The 21,224-nt window shown below is 37.7% G+C and overlaps 1 protein-coding gene across 1 annotated transcript in view; it reads right to left on the bottom strand.

Moving 5' to 3' along the window:
* The window catches only part of UBE3A (ubiquitin protein ligase E3A), a 44,972-nt gene extending 28,249 nt beyond the window's left edge, over positions 1-16,723 (bottom strand). The window contains 4 exon segments of the mRNA XM_032226440.1: positions 2,469-2,583; positions 4,680-4,843; positions 6,367-6,435; positions 16,273-16,723. Of these exon segments, the coding sequence (XP_032082331.1) occupies positions 2,469-2,488 (20 nt within the window). The 5' untranslated portion in view covers positions 2,489-2,583; positions 4,680-4,843; positions 6,367-6,435; positions 16,273-16,723.
* Between the last annotated feature and the right edge of the window lie 4,501 nt (positions 16,724-21,224).

Raw genomic sequence — 21,224 nt, 5'->3', positions numbered from 1 at the left:
GTAGGTAAGAAGAACGTGATATGGCTCTATATTATGTGATGTTAATGCTTCACTAATACCTAGTTTTCATAGGAAAGATGCTTACAAATAAGGATGCCTACAGCCAGGAGAAGCATAAATACAAACTCTGGTCATATTGCTTACAATTAACTGCTTTAAATACCATTTTATAAGGCAACTAAAACTAGTAAAAAAAGAGCTAATGAAAACCTCTAAGTATGGAGATTAAATTTCAGAATATATAAATCCTCTTCTCAACTGCAAAGCTTGATCCATGAACGTTAGTTGATTATACAAATATTATGTCATTATTTGAGACAAAGTTCAGCCGAACTATTTATTTGAATAGTACTACAGCTGAAGCAATGAAATTTGTTACATAGGAATATACAAAATGTTTCAAATGTGGGACAGCTGTTTCAAGTGCAAATCAAGATAAAAACAGCCAATTTCACATGCAAGGTGTTTCACATTTAAAACATTTTGTTTATTGCTCTTGTTGTCTATTTGAGTTCCTCTTTTTGCCTTGCCTTTAATGTTTTTAGGGGCTAGAACTAGAGATAACATATTCTTTATCAAGGAGAATCATGTTAAATAGCGTATGAATATACTTTTTCCTACAGTTTTATTCAATGGTAGATAGCTCCAGATTGCCAAAAGTATTGTGTATCACACGATGAAAATTGTTAATATCTATATAATGGAAACTAGGATCTATTTGGGCAACTGTAGTAAAACTTTTAAACGTTTGTTAAATTTAACACTAAAAATGAGAACGAAAAGTCATCCAGAAGCATTCTGAACAGAATAAAAAAATGTTGAGATTTCTGAAATAATATGATGATGTATATGTGACTGGTATATTTTTGGATAAAATGAGCTCCAAAATTCCAACAATTTGATTTGATATTTAAAATTAATTTTTAATAGTTATAAAAACTAACCTTTCATTCTCATTGATCTGGTTAGTGTCTCCTAAATAACAATTTCGGTCCAGCTGTAAACAACAAACAATGGTTTGCCATAAAACAGGGCTCAATTTCAATGCTGAAGGGAAGATGAAATGTAAAACCCTTGAGGTCCTTCCTAGATAACTCACTAGGCATTAAATGTGACTTTGGGTCATGTTTGAGTAAATGACTTTGCATACCAATATGATTTTATTTTACTGGACATTTCAAATTCAAAACTGGGGTGGATTTGGATGACCTATAAAATTAATAAATAAATCTTAATTTCCAGCTTTTTAAACAGCATCAGCAGATTCTTATTTAAGTATACAGTCTTCCAAACTTAAGTCAAATCATTCTTCCAAACTTAAGTCAAATATGATTTATTGGCCGGAATGTTCCCCCTTTCTTGCTTTAACACTTAGTTTGATGAAGAGTCCTGGAGAACACAAAAGTTTAGCAACTATTTTGTGTTATTTATGTTGGCCTAATAAGGGTATTGTAAAAAAAAAATTACATGACATTTTATGTTTATATCCTAAATGCTTCTTCAAAACCTCTTTCCACGGAGCATCAAATATACCCTTGATTCAAAGATGTATTTATTTTTCTTGTTAGTTCGTAAGTATCAACTGAGATGAAAAAATTCCCATGGTTCAAAACAAGTGTTTTGTTTTGTTTGTCTTTTTAAATTTTTCAGAAACACAGCGGACCTGGTTTTTAACATCAAAAAATGTAAAATTATTGATTTTATAAAAACTGTTTAAATTAATGCTGATCAGCTTCAATGTGTCCTTCAGTATGTTCAATGTGCAGAACATTTGTATGAAAGCTTTGAAATTCTAAAAAATTTGTTATATTAAGTAATCCAGAAAGAACTACAGAGTAATCAAATGCTCAGCATAAAGCACTTGCAAACCTTTTTAGTTATTATGTATTTAATATAATTTTATCACAAATGCTTTAAATTTTCAGCCCTGAATTATACTGCAGAAAATGTGATCACAACACACACCCACTAATCTGAATACTGCAGCATGAACTAGCAATTTCAAATGGTGGCTCACTTCCAAAAACCCTCGGAGCAACTTCTCCATTCTGCAAGCCACTCCTTTTACCTCCACTGTAACTCCCTAGGAAAGAAAAAGCAAAGGTATGCAAGTTTGCTGCATTTAGCAAGATTACCAAGTTTCCTAACAAAACAAAATTTTAAACCAAAATAAAATTTGTTTGTTATATGAATTTTTCTTTAAAAAAGTTCAAACAGATTTAGACAGTGGTGAGTTCCACCAACTATATGGTGGACTAAGGTAAGTATCTTCCAATGGTAATTCTGAAATGATAATATTTTAAATATTATCACAATCATTCATAATTATACAAAAAGGGATTGCCATCTCTAATTTACTTGCCTTGATAGTGTCCTCCTAAAGTTTAATAATTAAATAGTTATGAATGCAGTTGATTTGTATTTAAAATATTTGTTTTATAAAAGTTTTGCTTTATCTTGACATTTACCTTTTACAAGCTGTGGCCATTCGGTGACATTGGGGTGATCACAATTTTGTGTTGTTGATTAAAAATACGTTCTTGCCAGTCCTCTTGTATTGAGCCAACCATAGGTTTAACAGTGCTAAATAAACAAACATATGGTAATTAATTTATATACTCTACATCCATGTTTTCCACAATAGTTCAGTTTTTAAGAGCTATTTTGACTTCTATAATCACTTCGAAATTGTTCAAGAATATTTGTCAGGTCAGTAAAAAGCCAGAAGTCATTTTGAAAACATGATTAATTCAACATTTCACATCAGCAAAATTCTATAAAGATCTGAAGCCTGCTCCTTTTTGGTACACAAATATGTAAAAGAGACCCAGTCGTTGCTATAATCCAGTGATGCCATCTAAATCATTTGTAAGTTGATACCATATAAGGAGGTCCAAATACATGACAATTAACTTTTGCTTTCCCCGAAAGCTTTTCCTGCATAATCCCATTTGTACAGCAATATAACTGCGGAAATCAGTTTGCTTCCAGTTTGTACCAAAGATTAAGAAGGTGAGTTTAGTCATCAACTGATTTGTGATTTTCTGGCTAGAGATGAACATTTTCCTTGACTATGCAATAAAGCCTAAAGAGACTAGCTTCATGTTCTTTAAAACAGAATAGTACTCAGAAGAGAAGATGAAGGGTTAAGAGAGTCTGCCTATCAACATCTGAACAGTAAACTCAAATGACTTATTTCAATGCAAACTCCTTGTGAAGAATTCTGGAAACACACTAAAACCCAGAACCTTCTGCAACTAACTGGTTTAGCTAAGATGACTGAACTGATCCCTTGTGGAAATCACTGTGTGTGAATTCTCTCATTCTCTTTCTCTCATTTTTTCTTTATTGCAAGAAATTCCTCCTTATATCTAAAGAATTAGCTTCATTCATATAAGACCTTTTCAATATATATATTCCTTATGAAAAAAGAGTAATAGTTAAACAGCTGTCTTTATTTTCAGGGTAGGCACTTTCTTACGTTTTGTATATTTGGCTTTGGACAGGAGGATCAAAAAAGCATATTTTTATTTTGTTAGAATTGAGCTGAACCCTATTTTTACTGGAGAAGCTATCATAATGTCCACAATTTGGGGACTGGCAACTGGTTTGCAATTATGATTATGATTGCAGCATGCTGTTATCACATGATTGCCATTTGCAACCTTTCCTTCTGGCTTTCCACCAGCAAAGTCAATCAGGAAACTGGCAGGAGGTTGCAAATAATGATCATATGACATCACACCTAATGACCAAGTAGGATTTGCTTAATGACAGCAACCAAAACTGTCACAACTACTATTGTATGTCAATATGGTAACATGACATTGTGCGTTAATGACCACGTCACTAAGCAACAGTGTTACCGGCCCTAATGACTTGTTAAGCAAGGAACTTAGAAGGGCAGCAGAGCACAAGATTGTTCTTCATGCCTACAATGGAATATTTTTTAGCCTCAAAATCACTATAAGTGAGTGAAAGATGGATTTTAATGGGTAAAATCAGAGTGGCAGAAAATATTTATCTACAAAGGTTCTGTTTTCAATATTTATCCTAAGTTTAAAAGATGAATAAATTACAAATAATACACGTACATTTTTGAATTTTGATCATGATTTGTAAATATTCCATCAACCCAACTGGGATGATTAAAGATTACAGATAATAGTAGTTGTAGTCAGGCCTCTAGAGATCATCTGCCTCTAATCTAGAATCACAGTTTTTCTAATAACATGAGAAAGAGCTTCAGGCCCAATCATGGGATTGGCATGAATTTTCTATCCTTTTTCAGACTTGTCTTTTAAAATATTGAATTGATTTACATGGCGACCCAACTCACAAATGTGAGCTGGCTAACAAGGATTAAATTTTATGAGTGCACTAGCAGATAAAATGCAAACCCACTAATCATAATGACATTAATTGTCAATGAATTGCATCCCCACTGATATAAAATGTTACATTGAAGGAATATATAAATAATTAGGTACATAATAAAGATCATAAGAATATAATTCAGCGACTTCATTCACAAGATATGCAGCATTCTTATTACCCTACGGTAAAGTTTGATAACCATTGTTTCATATTGTTCTATTACTTACAAAAAATATTAAGAGGGCAATACACTTTGACATGCTTTGACTCTTCCCACATATTTGCAGTAGTTTCAAGCTTACTTGTCAATTGTTTCCTGCTGTTTGGCTTCACTGATATCAAACGTAAGGCTGATCTTCTACTCTGTCATGTCGCTATCAGCCAGTGATTATTCAGCAATACTCGTACCCACAGTACCCTGAGGCCTCCCATTGGCTTTCTTCTCTCCAACTGAAGACATCCATTGCTGAAACAGAACCAGACGATGTCTTATACGTTTCTATTACCTTACCTTATTACTTTTAATATATAATTGTTAATTGTTGGTTTTAAATTGTTTTAACAATTTAAAACATTTTCTAAGCTAGAATACTATAAACTAGCTAAAAAGTGGGATTATCAAAAAGCAGAGATAAAAAAATTGTGAAGTATTGCCTGTTCAGGCTATCAAACTCTACACAGTTACTGAATAAAACAGCTTAATTGTGACAACATTGTAAAATTGAGTAAAGTGGTGTGATCTGCCCTTTGATAATACTATTTAATTTTTCTTAAATCAAAAAAAGTTGGCTCGAATCCCAAGAATTTTCTTAAGGAATTCACAAATTATGGCTGTACAATAAAAGAGATGCATCACAAAAGTGCAAACAAAGCAACGATCTTCAGGATTTTGCATGGATGAAGTTAAGTGACTATGCATTTGAAGTCATGAGGAGACAGTTGGGTTAGAGTTGGGAGCAATTTCTGAACAATTGTGTAAGCCTTGTAAAAGACATTGCTGCTTTAATAATTAAAATGGAGCAGCTTTTTTAAAAATGTAGATTATGGAGAATGTTATAAATACATATGCGTCTGGTTGGGTACCTATAGATAGAATGCCAGATTATTGTATTTTGCTATACATATACGTATGGGAATCCAACTGGAAAGACTACAACTTTGCTTATTTGCATTCGGTTGGAAACAGCAGTTGCATGCACAGACTTTTTCAATATACAGGCTGCATTTAGAATCCAAAATTTTGGTCAGAGAAGAGTGTTATAATTGAATTAGTTGTATTGTATCTTTTGCCTCAGGTATAAGAAGTCTTTAGTGAAAAATAATTTGCTAAAAATATAGAAATATTAGTAGAAAAGATGATACTCATAAGAACCATATGCTGTAGAAAAATAGACTAAATGATTCTTCAAAACTGTGTATTAGAAACTTCCCTTCAGCAAACATCGTGTTTCAGTTTCAGCATGCATTTTTTTCAAATATAACAAATTGAACTTGATGAAGCTTGATGGCTTTTTATTGTTGTAAAAGTAGACCAAAACTCATTTAATTAGAGCTAATAGCCGTAAAATTAGTTTTAGCATTATTCTAAGGAAACAACCAGGAATATTTTAGTATACTAATAAATTATTGGAACAAAAGGCATAACAGATGGATGACCATACATTTTAGACATACAAAATATATGAAATCCATTTATGAAAGTTCATTGAACAGTTAAACTAAAATAAAAGTGGCTCAATTTGTATTCTATCCACAAACAATTGGCTTAACATCCAAGTAGAGCTGCTATCAAACAATATCATTCCCTTCTTACAATTATTACCGGCAAATACTTACATTCAATAGACACTTGTATATTACATGATAATTGATATTTAGCAACTGAAGATCATAAATACCTGTGTAAATATTTCTATAAGTTAGATTTAGTAAGTGCAGTTATTTTTGCTAGTAGGAATACAATAATCAAGATATAACTATTCTACTTACCATGTTTTTCTACCACTTTAGCAGAATGTTCTTGCACAGTTGCCAAATAGCCTTTGGTGGGTTGTAGACCTAGAATATATTATCTTATTTAATTTTTGAAATAGTGATATATAATTTAAAATACATAAACTCAATGCTAGCCTCTTAACAGACTCACTTTGGAAATACTTATCCTACACTCAAGATATTTTTGTTAAGCTGTAAATTAAAGTATATTCCAATCTTTTTTAAAAAAAAAAGTTTCTGACAGTAGTATGTAAAATAAATAGATTTCATTTTACAAAAATAAAAATGTACAGCTTATAATAAAATTTAAATCCAATTTCCATAATCACATTATTATCTCAAAAGCTAAATAATCTTTGTATGAAAGTGCGCAAAATCTTGGGTTTCTTGACTGAAATTGCAGCAGCAATTGGGGTAGGGAAAGGTAACAACTTGAAAAAAATGTATCTTTTGTAGTAAGATTTTTTAATATACAACTAACATTTGTATGCATTTAAGCATTAAGTTAGCATTCAGCATGATTTAGGAAATATTTGAATCACCAATGAGAAACCATTGATTAATGCAACTCTATGTACTGTAACAATAAACTTAATTGGGTAATATTTCCTTTGAATAAACTGATTCACAGTTTGGGTGAATTAATCCTTAATCTGCCTGCCCAAAATTTTGGTGGTAGCCAACAATCTGGTTCCATAGCTACTAATGCCTAAATATAAGACTCTTTTTTTCCTTAAATATATGTTCCTTTGTTCTTTGAGAAGCTATATCAACCTACGTTTCACTTAAAGTATTTGAAAGGAAGCACATTAATATTTAAAAGATTTGAAAACTTTAATTAATCCAGAATATGATAATCATTTAGTGACCGGTTTCAATTTCCTTGCTAGAACTAATTCATCAGTTGCTGGTCACTTCTAAGAATGACTATAAATATTGATTATAATCAATAAATCAGAATAGCAATGGGCAACCTGTGCCATTCTTATCAATTTCAGTCAGCATGACCAATGGTGATTGTTGCCGAGAGCTTTAGTTTGAACTCCGCATATTGCCCATGCTTGTCCTTATGAAGCTTTTAAAAGATCATATATTTTCATGAATATTTAGGCATTGGATTCTTTGGAATGAATCTTCTTACTGTTACCATTATCAAGGTATAATTAATAGCAATATGAAAGGAGAATTTATCCTTAAGTTTATTAAGGGGTGTTACGAAACAACCTATTACAGTATGCTTTATTCAAACTTGTGTTTGCCATCCAAGCACAAAAAAGTTTTGCTTTTCTCTCTTGTGAGGTGATTTATTAGATGATCTTATAAAAGTTTGAAATAAACATACTGGAAGCTCTCATTTATTGTTGGCTGTGTAAAACCCTACATTTAATGAAAATGCACATATTTGCGAAGCATAAAAATATAGGGATTGGAAGCCTGGCATTTTAAAAATAATAATTCCTCGAGTGCTGATCCTCTGGGGTCTGATAACCTGTATTTTAAAAATATGGCTACCATGCTCCTCAAAGTGTTTCCTCACAATTTTAAAAACTGTATGGAAAAACTACTGTACTGGTTGAAAACTGTTCCCAATTGCTGGCTGCTTTTAAAGTCATTTAATTCATGGGGTATTAAATGTATCTCCTTTATGTAAAATAAAACTAGAACGTCTTATTTTTAATTATTATTAGTTGAAATTCTCTATTCAAAATTCAACAAGCAGCAACAATAAAACTTTCCATAGCATTCAAGGCTTATAGTTCACTCACTACGTTAAGGAAAATATAACAAAATACTTCTACTATGATAGACTAGAGTTTTTTTTTCTGTTTTCAGAGGCTAAAGAACGTAAGGCAACCATCAGCAATAACTGTAGCCCTTTAAAGTATTAAATATATGTTTACAGTTAAAAGTGTTCTTATTTCTAAATGATATTGAATTTTGCTAGCATGAATTTGAAGGGTTTAAGATTATATGCAGATTACAAACCATGGACTGCCTGCACATTTAGATCTTTTTCTGATAGTATTATTTTCCCCAGAGTCTTCTTAAATGCACCCACAGGATGACTTTCACATAATTTAGCTTGATTTTTAAATAATTTTGGATTAAGCCCCTGGTTTAAAACCAATCTTAGTTAATGTTGAAACAAATCAATATTAAATCAAATACACTAGTTAAACAAAATACAAATCTTATTAAAAAAATATTTGAAATTAATTAAGCTTGCCAAGAATTTCCTTCTAGCTGAACCCAGCAGAAAGATGTTCATCTATTTCCAACATTTTATTGCATTCCTAGAACATCATCCCAGCTGGGCTAAATCATAGTTCAGCATTACATGCAAACACAGTCACTATTAAATCAAATTTCCTTTATATCCTTAGAGCAGGATCAAAATTAATCAAGCTGTTTATCAATAACTTATATTTAAGAATTGCTTTAATTTTAATGAGGGGATTTCTTAAAGCAACTACAACTTTATTAGCATTGCTCATAAGCTTTACAAATGACCTTCTTTAATGAATAGCAGGTAAGTGCTGATCTCATGCTCCAAGGGATTCAAGACCTTTTATCTAATTATTTTCCAAATTGCCCAGCCTTATATATACTAATCACACACCAATGGTCATATACAAATCTAAACAGTTCTTCACAATTAATATATTTAATATGGAAAACAAATAAATCATCATAAAGCTTGCTACTGATAAACAGTATATGGCAACATTCTATTATTCAAATATCATGATATTCGCTCAAACATGTTAAGGTCATCAATTTAAAGGTTTAGCTTTCCACTCTCATCATGGATCTTGTTCCATTTAAAAAAACAGCATTAACTATAGTGTGATATCACAACTTGTGTTGGGGGAACCTGAAAGTGAGGGGGGGGAAAGTAATTTTCCTAAATTTTTGAGCATTTGAACTAAGCCTAATGAGCCAAAGTAAACCTCCAAATCTGAAAGTCAGTTTCACACCAATATCATGATGTTATAACACCAATCACTGCAGTTGTTGCAAGTTAGTAGTGAATGTGACTTGGTTCTCCTAATGGATGACTGTTGTTGGACAGTCTAAAATTTCTGTTAGTTCAAGCCAACATACTAATAGTGACAAGAATTATGAAGGTTTTTGGATAGAAGAGAGTAAGAGTGAACAAAAATACTACTGTCCTCCAGACAAACCTTAGCCATTTGAATTGAACTAGGGATTTCACTGACTTCAAACCAATCAAATAAGTTAATATGTCATACACTTAGCTTACTTCTCTCTGTTACAAAGTTTTATAGTTGCCCTGCTTTCTATACCCTAGCAGCAAAATCTTCAAACATACTGTCTGGTGGAAGCTTCTGTAAAAACTACTGAAGTACATATGCACTACATGTATTCTATTAATTTTTGGAAACTACATAGAGTAAACTATGTGATGTAAACTAGAGTAAAGCAAAATAAATTTTTGCAAATTTATTTAATTTAGAAAATATACCTGCCACTGCCCGTCCCCTTTCAATAACTGTGGGGTGGTCACATTATAGTTATCTGCTGAAGACTTTCTGTACGTAAAAAAGTCAGCAGCATTTATAGAATTAAGATTTCATGGCATAGAATAATTGTATAAGGGAACATAGAAATGAAAGAATTATCTAAAATGTGCACCAAACCTTTCTGCATATAAAAGACAATTTTACTTTTCTCTCCAGGTACATATTTATCATACTGCAGTTTATTACAGTTTCTGATGAAGTCAGAATAAAATAGGGATGGATGTAGGTCAATATTTCTCATTCCCCACTGACATGTCCATTTCTTAGATATATTCCCCACTTCAGTGCTAGATTGGGTACTCCAGTCACTTGTTACTTGAGAATACTTTTCCACTGCCTAAGAATAATTCAGTTCCACATATATGCTGTCTTAAACCTATGGATGGTTGTGAGAACAGAATGGCTTCTGGCTGTTTAAAGACACAGATATAACAATAAAAATATCATACACTGAAACATATCTAATTATATTGACAATATAGTCCTAATCTCTTTTATTTATTGATCAAATCGATAATCATTGCTCATCTCACAGGAAGTGACTCTGGGCAGCACACAACAATTAAATAAATAACAAATATATAAGAGCAATTATTATACAATTAAAAAACCATTATTAAAGATTAAATGTTGTAAAAATTAAAAACATACAAACAAATATACAAACTACAAGGCATGGACACAGTAAATAAAATGCCTCTGATTCCCTGAGGTCCCTGGGCATGGTGTCATTATCAATCTGAGGGACTTCTGAAACTTTGCAGGGATTTCTGAAACATTTACAGGGATGTAGTCTAATCAGACTTAAAGTGGGGAGGGAAGAACGTTTCATAAAATGGGTGTCACAGCTGAGAAATCTAGCCTCTTGGGTCTCACCAAATTTAAGTCTAAATGTGATGGATTATAGTAACCAGCAGGTTCCCAGAAGAAGGGAGCATATTTGAAGGATGGGCGTGATCTGCACAATCTGGAGCTGGATCATGCGAAGAGGTAGAGATTAGGATAGCCACTCTCTAGAACTCCAGAGAATATCTATTAGATTATGGTAGTATTGTTTTAGATTGGCAAGATTCGGTCTATATGATGTAAGCAAATAAGAACTGAATTTTGGAAGCATTGTGCCATGTCATTGTTGGGTTAGGCCTGACAGTAGCAGATGGTACCTGCAACATGCCTTCTCTGTCAGATCTAATGGGACAGGGTGATGTAATTGGAGAGGCAATCTTCTACATAACCCAGTCCCATGCCATGAGCTACTGTTTCTCTCTGATTACAAAATTTTCAAAGTAAATCTAAGCTTTACAAAACACAAAAGGTCCATTATAAAAATAAAAGATGTGGGGGGACTCTGTCGCAAATAATTCTTGTGATTATTATGCAATATACCTTATACATTTGCATTGGACATTGGAACACAAATATGTAATGGTAGAATTCCTGTGTCATCCTGGTTTGCTGTTGAAATTGTCAAACTGAAAAATGTGCGAGATGCTGGGAAGAGTCTGTTTTTAGTTTAATCTAGAGTTACACAATCTGGGCTACAAAAATCCAGACCACCAATAGAAGAAATGAGCAGAGAGATATAGTCAACGTTAAATCTCTACTGATTGTCAAGGTCCCAACTGACGAACCCAAGCAAGCAAGCATTGTTGAGAGCACATTTTGAAGTTGACACTTATAGTTAGTGGATTTTTGTAGTTCAGATCCAGGAACCACAAGTATTATCTGCTCAATTACCACCATAATATCCTTCAGCAGTTAATGCAGTGGATTGTAGCAACTGTTGTCGAAACCATCTGGAGAATGAGATATCCAAAACCTTTTAATCATAGTGCTATAAAGTCTTGTTGCAAGAATTCCTAGCTTTGAATAAATTCCCCTGATTGGCTTTGGATTTTAAAATGTTTCCAACATAGCCAGTTATATACAGAACCAGAATAGTTTCATTCCCATTCTCAGCGAAAACGGAATGGAGAACCAGTAGCCATTTATTAAGCATATGCTTAGAAGAATATATTGCCGATGGGCTCCAGTCACTGACTCACCTGGATCAGACAGGATGTTGTATCTGCATTCACTAGAGATTTAAGTTAACTAATCCCAAAGTGTAGGAACTGATAGAAATTACTCTTGGTTGCACATCTGCCAGCTAACTAAGTTAACTACTGTTTCAATAAAGTCTTTGCTATAGAAAAGGTGAGTAGTCACCTCTAGCAAGACAGGCAGCATACAAGTTGAATGAGTGCCTGAATGTATGCATGTATATACCTGGTTTGGTAGGTCACCTTTTGAAGTCAGCCATTATACAGAATGGTACATGTATGTATATATATATATAAACTTTTATACTACTGAGGTTTCAGTTATGAATGGAAATACTACATTGCTATCTGCCAAACTCTGGTGTATATATAGGGAGAACATTCTATGGATATTCTTGCTGATTAGAGCTTTTAGAGCATTCTAAAAAAAAATACAAGATTTAATGAGATGCTTGTCTATTTTATGCAGATATCTACTGGAGGATAATGTGTCACTACCATCCAAACAGACCATATACTTTTTGTTGATGTTTACTTCTAGCTATGTTCAGTGAAGCAATGGTTAGGTTGACACATACTTTAGTTTGGGTTTAGTATAAGTTGAATAATATGACACAGGCTTTGGTGAATCAAAAACTTAAGCTAACATTTTGAACTTTTTTTACTGCAGAGAATCAGACTTAGTTATGCTTACTGTGTAATGCTTTAATATTACATTTAAATCAGCACATAAACCATTTGATGGTGGTATGTAGCAGATTCTGACTGAACTCAAAAAGCTAAGCAAGGATGGACCTGGTTAATACTTAAGAGTAAGAAACTAGGTATCTGGAAATATCAGCTAAGTTGATAAGTAAATATAGGTTTTTTGTATGAAAATACTTGTGTATTGTTACTTATAAAACTACATGAACCTGAATATGAAGTCATCAACAATCAAGCTCAGCTCAAAGGAGACTATTTCTTACCATTTGACATCAGAGCTTATCAGTTTTAATATACTCATTACCTGTCAATAACTATACAAATTGGCATCCCATTATCTGAACAAAACAAGATATGCATCTCATTCATAATTTTACTAAATTCAGGACAATCACCTTCATTAAGTTCACAGAGCACCTTTTCTGGATCAAGCTACTCACCCTCTAGAAAACATTTACATATTATTTTAGAACTGTAACAACAATGGTATTGCACAATTAAATCACATCTCAAAATTTGTCAGTGCTTTAAACAAAGACTACCTAGGAACTCCAAAGAAATTATTTTGAACTTCCAAAGGATAGAGAGGTCAATAGGACAAAAATTAAATATTTCTGCAATAAACTCAATTACTCCAAATTTGCACATTAAAATCTGAAGAAGAAATTGCCTGAGCTCCATGCTCATTCTGCAAATTCTTGAAATTGGCAATATTTAAATCAGAACTTGAATCACCATATGAACTATTGAACAATCTATTTTTTTTTTATTTCTGCTCTTTAGTATCTCCTGATGATGAAAAGATGTATTCACCCAAAAAAGAATACAGCATTAGTTATTGTTCAGTTGCTAAGGTGTGTTCAACTCTTTGCAATCTGTGGAGCACAAAATACCAGGTTCCCCTGTCCTCTCCCCATTTTTCTGGAGTTTGCCCATTCATGTTTATTGCTTCAATGACACTATTTAACCTCATCCTCTGCCATCCCCTTTCCCTTTTGCCTTCAAATTTTTCCAAACATCAGGGTCTTTTCCAGTGAGTACTCTCTTTTCATTAAGTGGTCAAAGTATTGGATCTTTATACAATGTTGATATTTTCTAGCCTTAACAAATGTTTCTCTTAAGCCACCTGATTTTACTAGTAAAAGTACGCACGTTCCTTTTTAATCTAGTTATGAAAAATAATGTGGCTAAACTAAACGTGCAGGGAAACTGGCTTTTCTACTTTCACTTTTATTTCTTTGAACTAAAGGATCTGGATTCTGTTTGGTGGTTGCAGTAATTTATTTAAATAAAATTAATATTTTTATGGCATTCATCAAGCAACTTCACAGGTGTCCAAATTATAAAAAACTAAACAGGAATATTTTTTGGCTTGGACTCCTATCTTATGTAGGGTTTTTTAAACTTCACAAAGTTTAAGTTCAAGTTCAGTTTTATTCTTTTTGCTCAGCCAAATACTTGGAGTGTTGACCTAAGGTAAGGAAAAGAAGTAATATATTTGATAGAGTCCTCATATTATGGCTCAATCTTGCTACAACCCTACCCACTCCCATATTGTTTTTGTGTGGAAACAGCTCAACCTATAGAGACTTGTAATTCAGGAATCTCTACATACAAGTTTCTAATTTCACAAAAGGCACGTATATGCATATATTGAAGAGGTTCCATTTCTTCACAATTCAACCCCAAGTTGTAGTAGGTGGCAGAGCCTAAACACTGGACCACAATGGGGCAGCAGAGGATACAAGGCATATTCCTCCCCCCCCCCCCCCGCCACACCACACACTTAAACAGCCACTTGTCTAGTGATTAAAGGGCCATGGTGCAACACTGGGTGAGCTGAATCCACCTCACAGTGTTGTTGTTGTAGAGAAAATGAAGGAAGGAGTACAGGTAGTCCTCGACCACAATAGAGCTCCAAATTTCTGTTGCTAAGTGAGACAGTTAAGTATGTTTGCCACATTATATGACCTTTTTGTCACATATCTTAAATGAATTACTGCAGTTGTTAAGTTAGAAACATGGCTGTCAAATGAATCTAGCTTTCCCATCGACTTTGCTTGTCAGGAGATCATAAAAGAGGATCACATGATGCCGGAATTCTGCAACTGTCATAAATATGAGTCAGTTATCAGGCATCTGAATTGTGATCACATGGGGATGATGGGGATGCATGACCATGGGGATGCAACAACAGAAGTAATTTTTTCAGCGCTGTTGTAACTTTGAATGAACGGTCACTAAATGAATGGTAGTAAGTCGAGGACTATCAGTATTAGGTACTGTTTGTTGCTTAGAGCTACTTACAAAATAATAAAGGAAAGATAAAAAATAAGTGCAGTTGAAGTTTGTTAGAACTTGAGTATTGACTTTAAACTTTAAAAACCACAAGATTAACTAGGACTAATGAACTGTTGATATTATGTTGTCTGAAAGTGAAGACTGGTATGTCCCCTGAGGTGAAGAATTAAATGTAGTGTACATGTCAGTTACCTGAATATTGGTGATTTCTGTTTGGCAAAAATCAACAAACAAGGAAGGCAAACAAAACATACTGCATTCAGAAAAAAGTAAAAAACACATCAACAATGACCATCTAAATAGTTCAGAATAAAGATTACCTGATTACCTTACTTTTTCTATGGGGAAAAAAATCAAGCATAAAAAAATTGCATGAATATTTCTCATAACCAGTTGTCACATTAGAAGACACAAGAATCTGGTAAATTGACTCCAAACACAGTCTTCCTTTTACGTTTATGTTTTAAGCTATGCTTCTTTTGGCATTACTTATCACAGTGCCAGCTGCACTGATTTATGTAATTTTCTACACCACAGGGTGAAAAATTTAAAGTTGATTTTGCTGCTTTATACTATAATGAACCATCTTAACCCTTGTGTGATGCAGCCATTTATATACTTCAGCCCAATTTCAGAACTGCACTGGAGCCTAGTCCAGGGGCAAATTGTTTCTAATTCTCAGATACAGTAACTCCCCACAGAGTTCCCACTATAGTGTGCGGATGGTGGCAGGCAGTGAGCGGGTTGGAGGCCATGGAGGAAAAAGGAGGCCTAAACTGACAAGCAAAATACCCAAATTTTCAACGCAGACTCCCAATCGGCATCGGGAGTCTGCGTTTTGGTGGGGTTGTAACAGTCCTTTAATCCGATTCAAGGAGGCCATTTCCTCGCTTTTTTACAGCACCATCCTACCCTCGGCGAGTCGAAGTTGCATTGTGTTCAGTCGTGCTAATACTCTCCAAGAACGGGTGTGCGGGACAGCGGCCTAACGTTGCCCAACGTTACCATCTTGACGTTTTATTTCTCGGCACCTGGCGGGCACTGCGCTAAAACCGCGCCGCCGAGAAAAGGAGCTGGCCCCGAAGGAACTTCCAGCGGCTCAGCCCCGGATGGCAGCGCCTCCGCAGGGAGAAGAGCGACCTCCCCTTCCTCGCCTGCCGGGGACAGGCTCCGCCGTCTCCCCTTTAAAAGCACGAGCAGTTCCTAGGGGCTCTGATGGGCAGGGAGGCCTGACGAGGCAGGCGGAGGTCCCTCTCGAGCGGGAAGGGCAGCGTGCACAGCGAGCCTGGAGCGCGACTTTGCCTTACCTGTCGTTTTTTCCGCTGTAAGCCGGCAGGCTCTGGCGAGACCGGTCAGCTCCGGACGCTGGACAGGCGGATGGTTGCTCCTTCAAGCCGACGCCTAGGCTAGGCCGTGCGGCCAATGGCAAAGGACGTGAAGCGCGCGGGGAGCCGCCGAAGGCGAAGGCGGGGACGGAGCTAGGCCGGGCCAGGCGAGGCCTGGGAATGGGGAAGACCGTCGGCGCTCTAGGCGTGCGCGTGGCTGTCGAGATGGTGGCGGCTGAGTAAGGGCCGCGCTGCGCCTCCGCCTTTTCCTCTTGGATCAATCAGAACGCAGCACCACCATCTTGGAGGAGGAGGAGGAGAGGGGAGGGGGGTTTGCTGAAGAAGGGAAAAGGAAAAAAAAAAGGCAGGACAGACGGATGTCAGCGCGACGCAGCCTCGGAGGACTGACGAGAAGGGAAGCTGCGGCCCGGCGTGCATTGCGCGCGGGCAGCCGCGTGAGGTGAACAGAGCCCGCCGCTCTAGGAGCATCATAGAGTCTTAGAAGAGAAAGGGGATTGGAGTTGACATGTGCTTCTTTCGCGCTCGGGCAACTGAGGGGGGTGGCAATTCCCCGGCCGTGTCAGAACACTTGGATGGCGGAAGCAATTAACCGGAGGAGGGGGGTGGGTGGGGAGTGTCAGTTCTCTAGAGCAGTGGTCTCCAACCTTGGCAACTTTAAGACTTGTGGACTTCAACTCCCAGAGATCCTCAGCCAGCTGGCTGAGGAACTCTGGGAGTTGAAGTCCACAGGTCTTAAAGTTGCCAAGGTTGGAGACCACTGCTCTAGAGCAGGGATCTCCAACTTTGGCAACTTTAAACCTGGAAGACTTCAATTCAAAGCTTTGCTTTGCTGGCTGGGGAATTCTGGGAATTGAAGTCCTCCAGGCTTAAAGTGTCAAGGTTGGAGACCCCTGCTCTAGACAGCCAACTATCCGAGACCATTTTAAGAGGATTCCCGCGTTGAACAGGAGACAGGATACACAGCCATACCAGCCTTTCGATGGTATTCCCTCCCTCCCCCGGCCCTTGAACTTGGGAACACGAGAGCAGAGTTCCTCCCTTCGAAGCCGGCTGGGCCAGGAGAACCAGCGATGCGAAGGATGAGGGTGGTGGTGTTGCAAGAGGAGTATCCAGGGATCGATTGGGGGGGGGGAGGGGAGCCCGAGGGTTACCTAAGTGCAAATCCAGGAGAGGAACAGGAGTAAGCACGTGAAACACTGACTAACAGCAGAATACATGAAACACTAACAGAATAACAGTTGGAAGGGACTTTGGAGGTCTTCTAGTCCAACTCCCTGCTCAGGAAGGAAACCCTACACCACTTCAGACAAATGGTTATCCAATCTCTTAAAAACTTCTAGTGTTGGAGCATTCACAACTTCTGGGGAAAATAGTTCCACTGATTTAATTGTCCCAATTGTCAGGAAAGTTCTCCTTAGTTCTAAGTTTCTTATCTTGTTGATTCATTTCCATCCACTGCTGCTGCTTCTACCCTCAGGTGCTTTAGAGCAGTGGTCCCCAACCTTTTTATCGCCGCGGACCAGTCAGCCTTTGATAATTTTACCGTGGCCCGCTGAGCGCACGCAGGGGTGGGGGGCGAAAATGGGGGAATACAAACATACTTTTTAAATCCACCTTCCCAATTCAACACCTGAATCATATCCCACCTTCCATTTTGTATGTAGATTTTAAGGAATAAACAGCTGAATTAATCAAGGTCAAAGATAAAAAGAGCAAGGGCAAAATTAATAAGCCAGAGGACAGCAATGTAAAAAGAATACAGTATTAAGCCCATTCACTCTATCTAAGCCCCCCCACCTCACAAGGTTGTCGTGGGGGAAATAGGGGGTGGGAGTATTAGGTATCTTCACTACCATATATAAAAGGAGATACTATCTTAAATAACAAAGTGGGCCCCCACCTCCAAAATATACTAAAAGAAAAAAGATTCCATGTGCTCAACTAATTTTTTTTAAATCATCATATATTATGGACTACAGACATATATATATATATATATATATATATATATATATATATATATATCTATATATATATCTATATATATACACATACATACATACATACATACATACATACATACATGCATATATACATACCGTACGTATGTACGTATGTATATATATAATGTCCAAATAACAGGAAAAGCGCTCAAGGACCAAAGTATATTCCTTTTTGCAGCCTTAAGAGAAACTCTCATTTTTTGAGGCTCAGAACCAGGCATTCTCGTGGGCTGCAAAAAGGAAACGCGACCCGGGAGCGCAGCCTCCAAGAGTCCATATCGCCAATAACTACGCTTGGGGGGAAAGGAAATGTGTTTTGTGAGGAAGAGAAAGAGCGCGCTTCAACCGATGCCCATTGGCGAAATTTGGAAGAGAGGCAAGAGACTTCAGGCACCGAGCCCCCACCCCTGGCTGCGGCAACTGGAGCGGGCGGGAGGGCAGGGAAGGGGTGGCAAGACCGCCGCTTTCCACCGTGCGCTGCAATAGCGGTAGCGGCGGCCAAAGTGCGCACCCCCCATCTCCCTCAAAAGACCCCCCCCGCCCTCGGCTGCCCGACGTTCTCTCTCTCTCTCTCTCTCTACCTCTCCCGCCGTTCCTTCTCACAAGCCAAGGCCGGTGGGAAAAAGAAGAGAGCGGCCTCCAAGGGCTTCCGCTTCCAGCGCATGGTCCGCCCCCTCCTCGCCTCGCTTCCAGGCGAGCCGACTGAGGCGAGAAAGGAGAAAGAGGCGGAGGCGTTCACTGAGGGGACGGCTGACTTGGGGAGGGGGCGGAGGTGGTGTAGTAGCGGGGGATTCTTCCTCCTCGCCTCACTTGCTCCTTTGCTTCCGCGCAGCTCCCCCCCTCCGGTGGCGGCGCTGCATGAGTGAAGAGTCGGGCCGTTTGCATGGCCCCCGGCCGCTGCGCGGCCCGGTGCCAGGTACTCCACGGCCCGGCACCGGTCCGCGGACCGGGGGTTGGGGACCACTGCTTTAGAGAAAAGCTTGACTCCCTCTTCTTTGTGGCAGCCCCTTAGATATTGGAACATTGCTATCATGTCACTCCTGGTCCTTTTTTTCATCAAACTAGACATATCCCATTCCCAGCACTATCAAATTCCAGTTGATAATGCAGAACTCCAAACTGTCCCAAGAACTCCTTACAGGAAGAAAAATCAAGCTGATTTTTCATGCTACACCATCATGAAAGATCTGCCATTGCCTTTGTTGTAAAAAAAAAAAATCAATGTGCCAGTTGTCAAGAGTTACTCTTCTTTTGTGGTAACAGAAACATGGGTGTTGGAATAGAGCTGGAAGAGACCAGCGGTTCCCAACCTTTTCTATACACTGCACCCTAGAATGGTTCTGATATATTCTTGCACACTTACAAAAGTAATACCTGATTTGAATTATGCATATACACTATAATTCTGAAACTTCTAAACCCAAATTTTTGCACACCTGGAATATTGTCTCGCACCCCTGGTTGGGAATCTGGTCCACCATATACCATTTCAGACAAGTGATTGTCCAGTCTTCTTTAAAAACCTGCAGCGATGAAGCATATACAACTTTTGAAGGCAAGCTGTTCCTGTCACGTTCACGTTGAATGCAAACAGAGAGTCAGTTTGTTTGGTGAAAAACTTATCTAATATTACATGATAACCAGCACTAAATGACAATGATACAGAAGTAAGAAAATTCTAAGTTAACACCATTACTCATAAATATACCATTACCCCACCCACAGCTCCACCCACAACTACCCAGATTACACCCAACCACCATCACCAATCATGACGCACATCCTCAGCCACCCCCCCACTCAGTGTCATCATAGCCTTCCTGGTTAGCTGCATCCAAGCAGAAGAGTTATATCAGAGTAGGCAGTTGCACCCAAGTAGAAGAGTTACTCTGCAGAGCAGTGAGGGAAGCCTTACAGAGCCACATGCAGCTATAGGCTCTGCCAACATCAGAGAGTCACATCAATGTGGCAGCATTGGTAATGTGTAAGCATGGCCGAGCGGGCATGGTGATGGACAGGCTCCCCGCTGAATGGCAGCCCGAGGGCTGACATGCCGCCCCTACCACTGGAGAGGACTCTGGAAGACAAAAGGCGCTATTAGCGGTATCCTCTATAGGTTTATCAGGTTATCGACGATGGAACTGGTGATCAGGCATGGTACGCGCATCTCAGAGGACCTCACCCACGATGCGTCTGTAATTGGATATCCCTTCCAAACTACCAAATATTGTAACGTGCCATGACGACTATCTGATTTCATAATGGCATTCATCATCAACCTGCACTGGAGACAGTGGTGTTGGAAGATTACATAGTCCAGTGGTGGTCACTAGTTTGAGTAAACTGTTGTGAAACATCAGGCGGGTTTTCCCCAACAGGGAAGGCAGCTTTAGTTCTACCGTGACCGGATTAATTACTCTGACAATTGGGAATGGACCTATGAACTTGGAACCAGCTTATGGCAGGGCACTTTAAGGCGTATATACTTGGTAGATAAAAATACCTTATCACTGACCCAAAACGTTGGTTGTGGACTACGTTTCTTGTCAGTGTCTCTTGTACATTTCTGCTGCTACCTGCAATGCTTTTTGGACATTTTCCCACACTGGATGCATGTAGTCTATCCATTCCTTTATGGTTCCGTGATCAGCAGTGGCTTGGGAATATTCAGGTATAGCCATGAAATCAAACCCATTCACAATATGGTATGGGGTATACCCAGTACTACTATATACTGCATTGTTATGTGAAACTTCACCAAATGGCAGTGGATCTGCCCAGTCAGTTTGCTGATATTGCACATAACAATGGAGATACCATTCCACTGCAGTATTAGCCCTCTCTGCTGTGCCATTGGTAGCCGGATGGAATGCAGAATTCAAACCCTGAAAGGACCCCATCCTCCTCAGG

This window comes from Thamnophis elegans, chromosome 11 (genome assembly GCF_009769535.1).
Source record: "Thamnophis elegans isolate rThaEle1 chromosome 11, rThaEle1.pri, whole genome shotgun sequence".
Taxonomy (NCBI): domain Eukaryota; kingdom Metazoa; phylum Chordata; class Lepidosauria; order Squamata; family Colubridae; genus Thamnophis; species Thamnophis elegans.
This window is presented reverse-complemented; position numbering and strand designations above follow the sequence as displayed.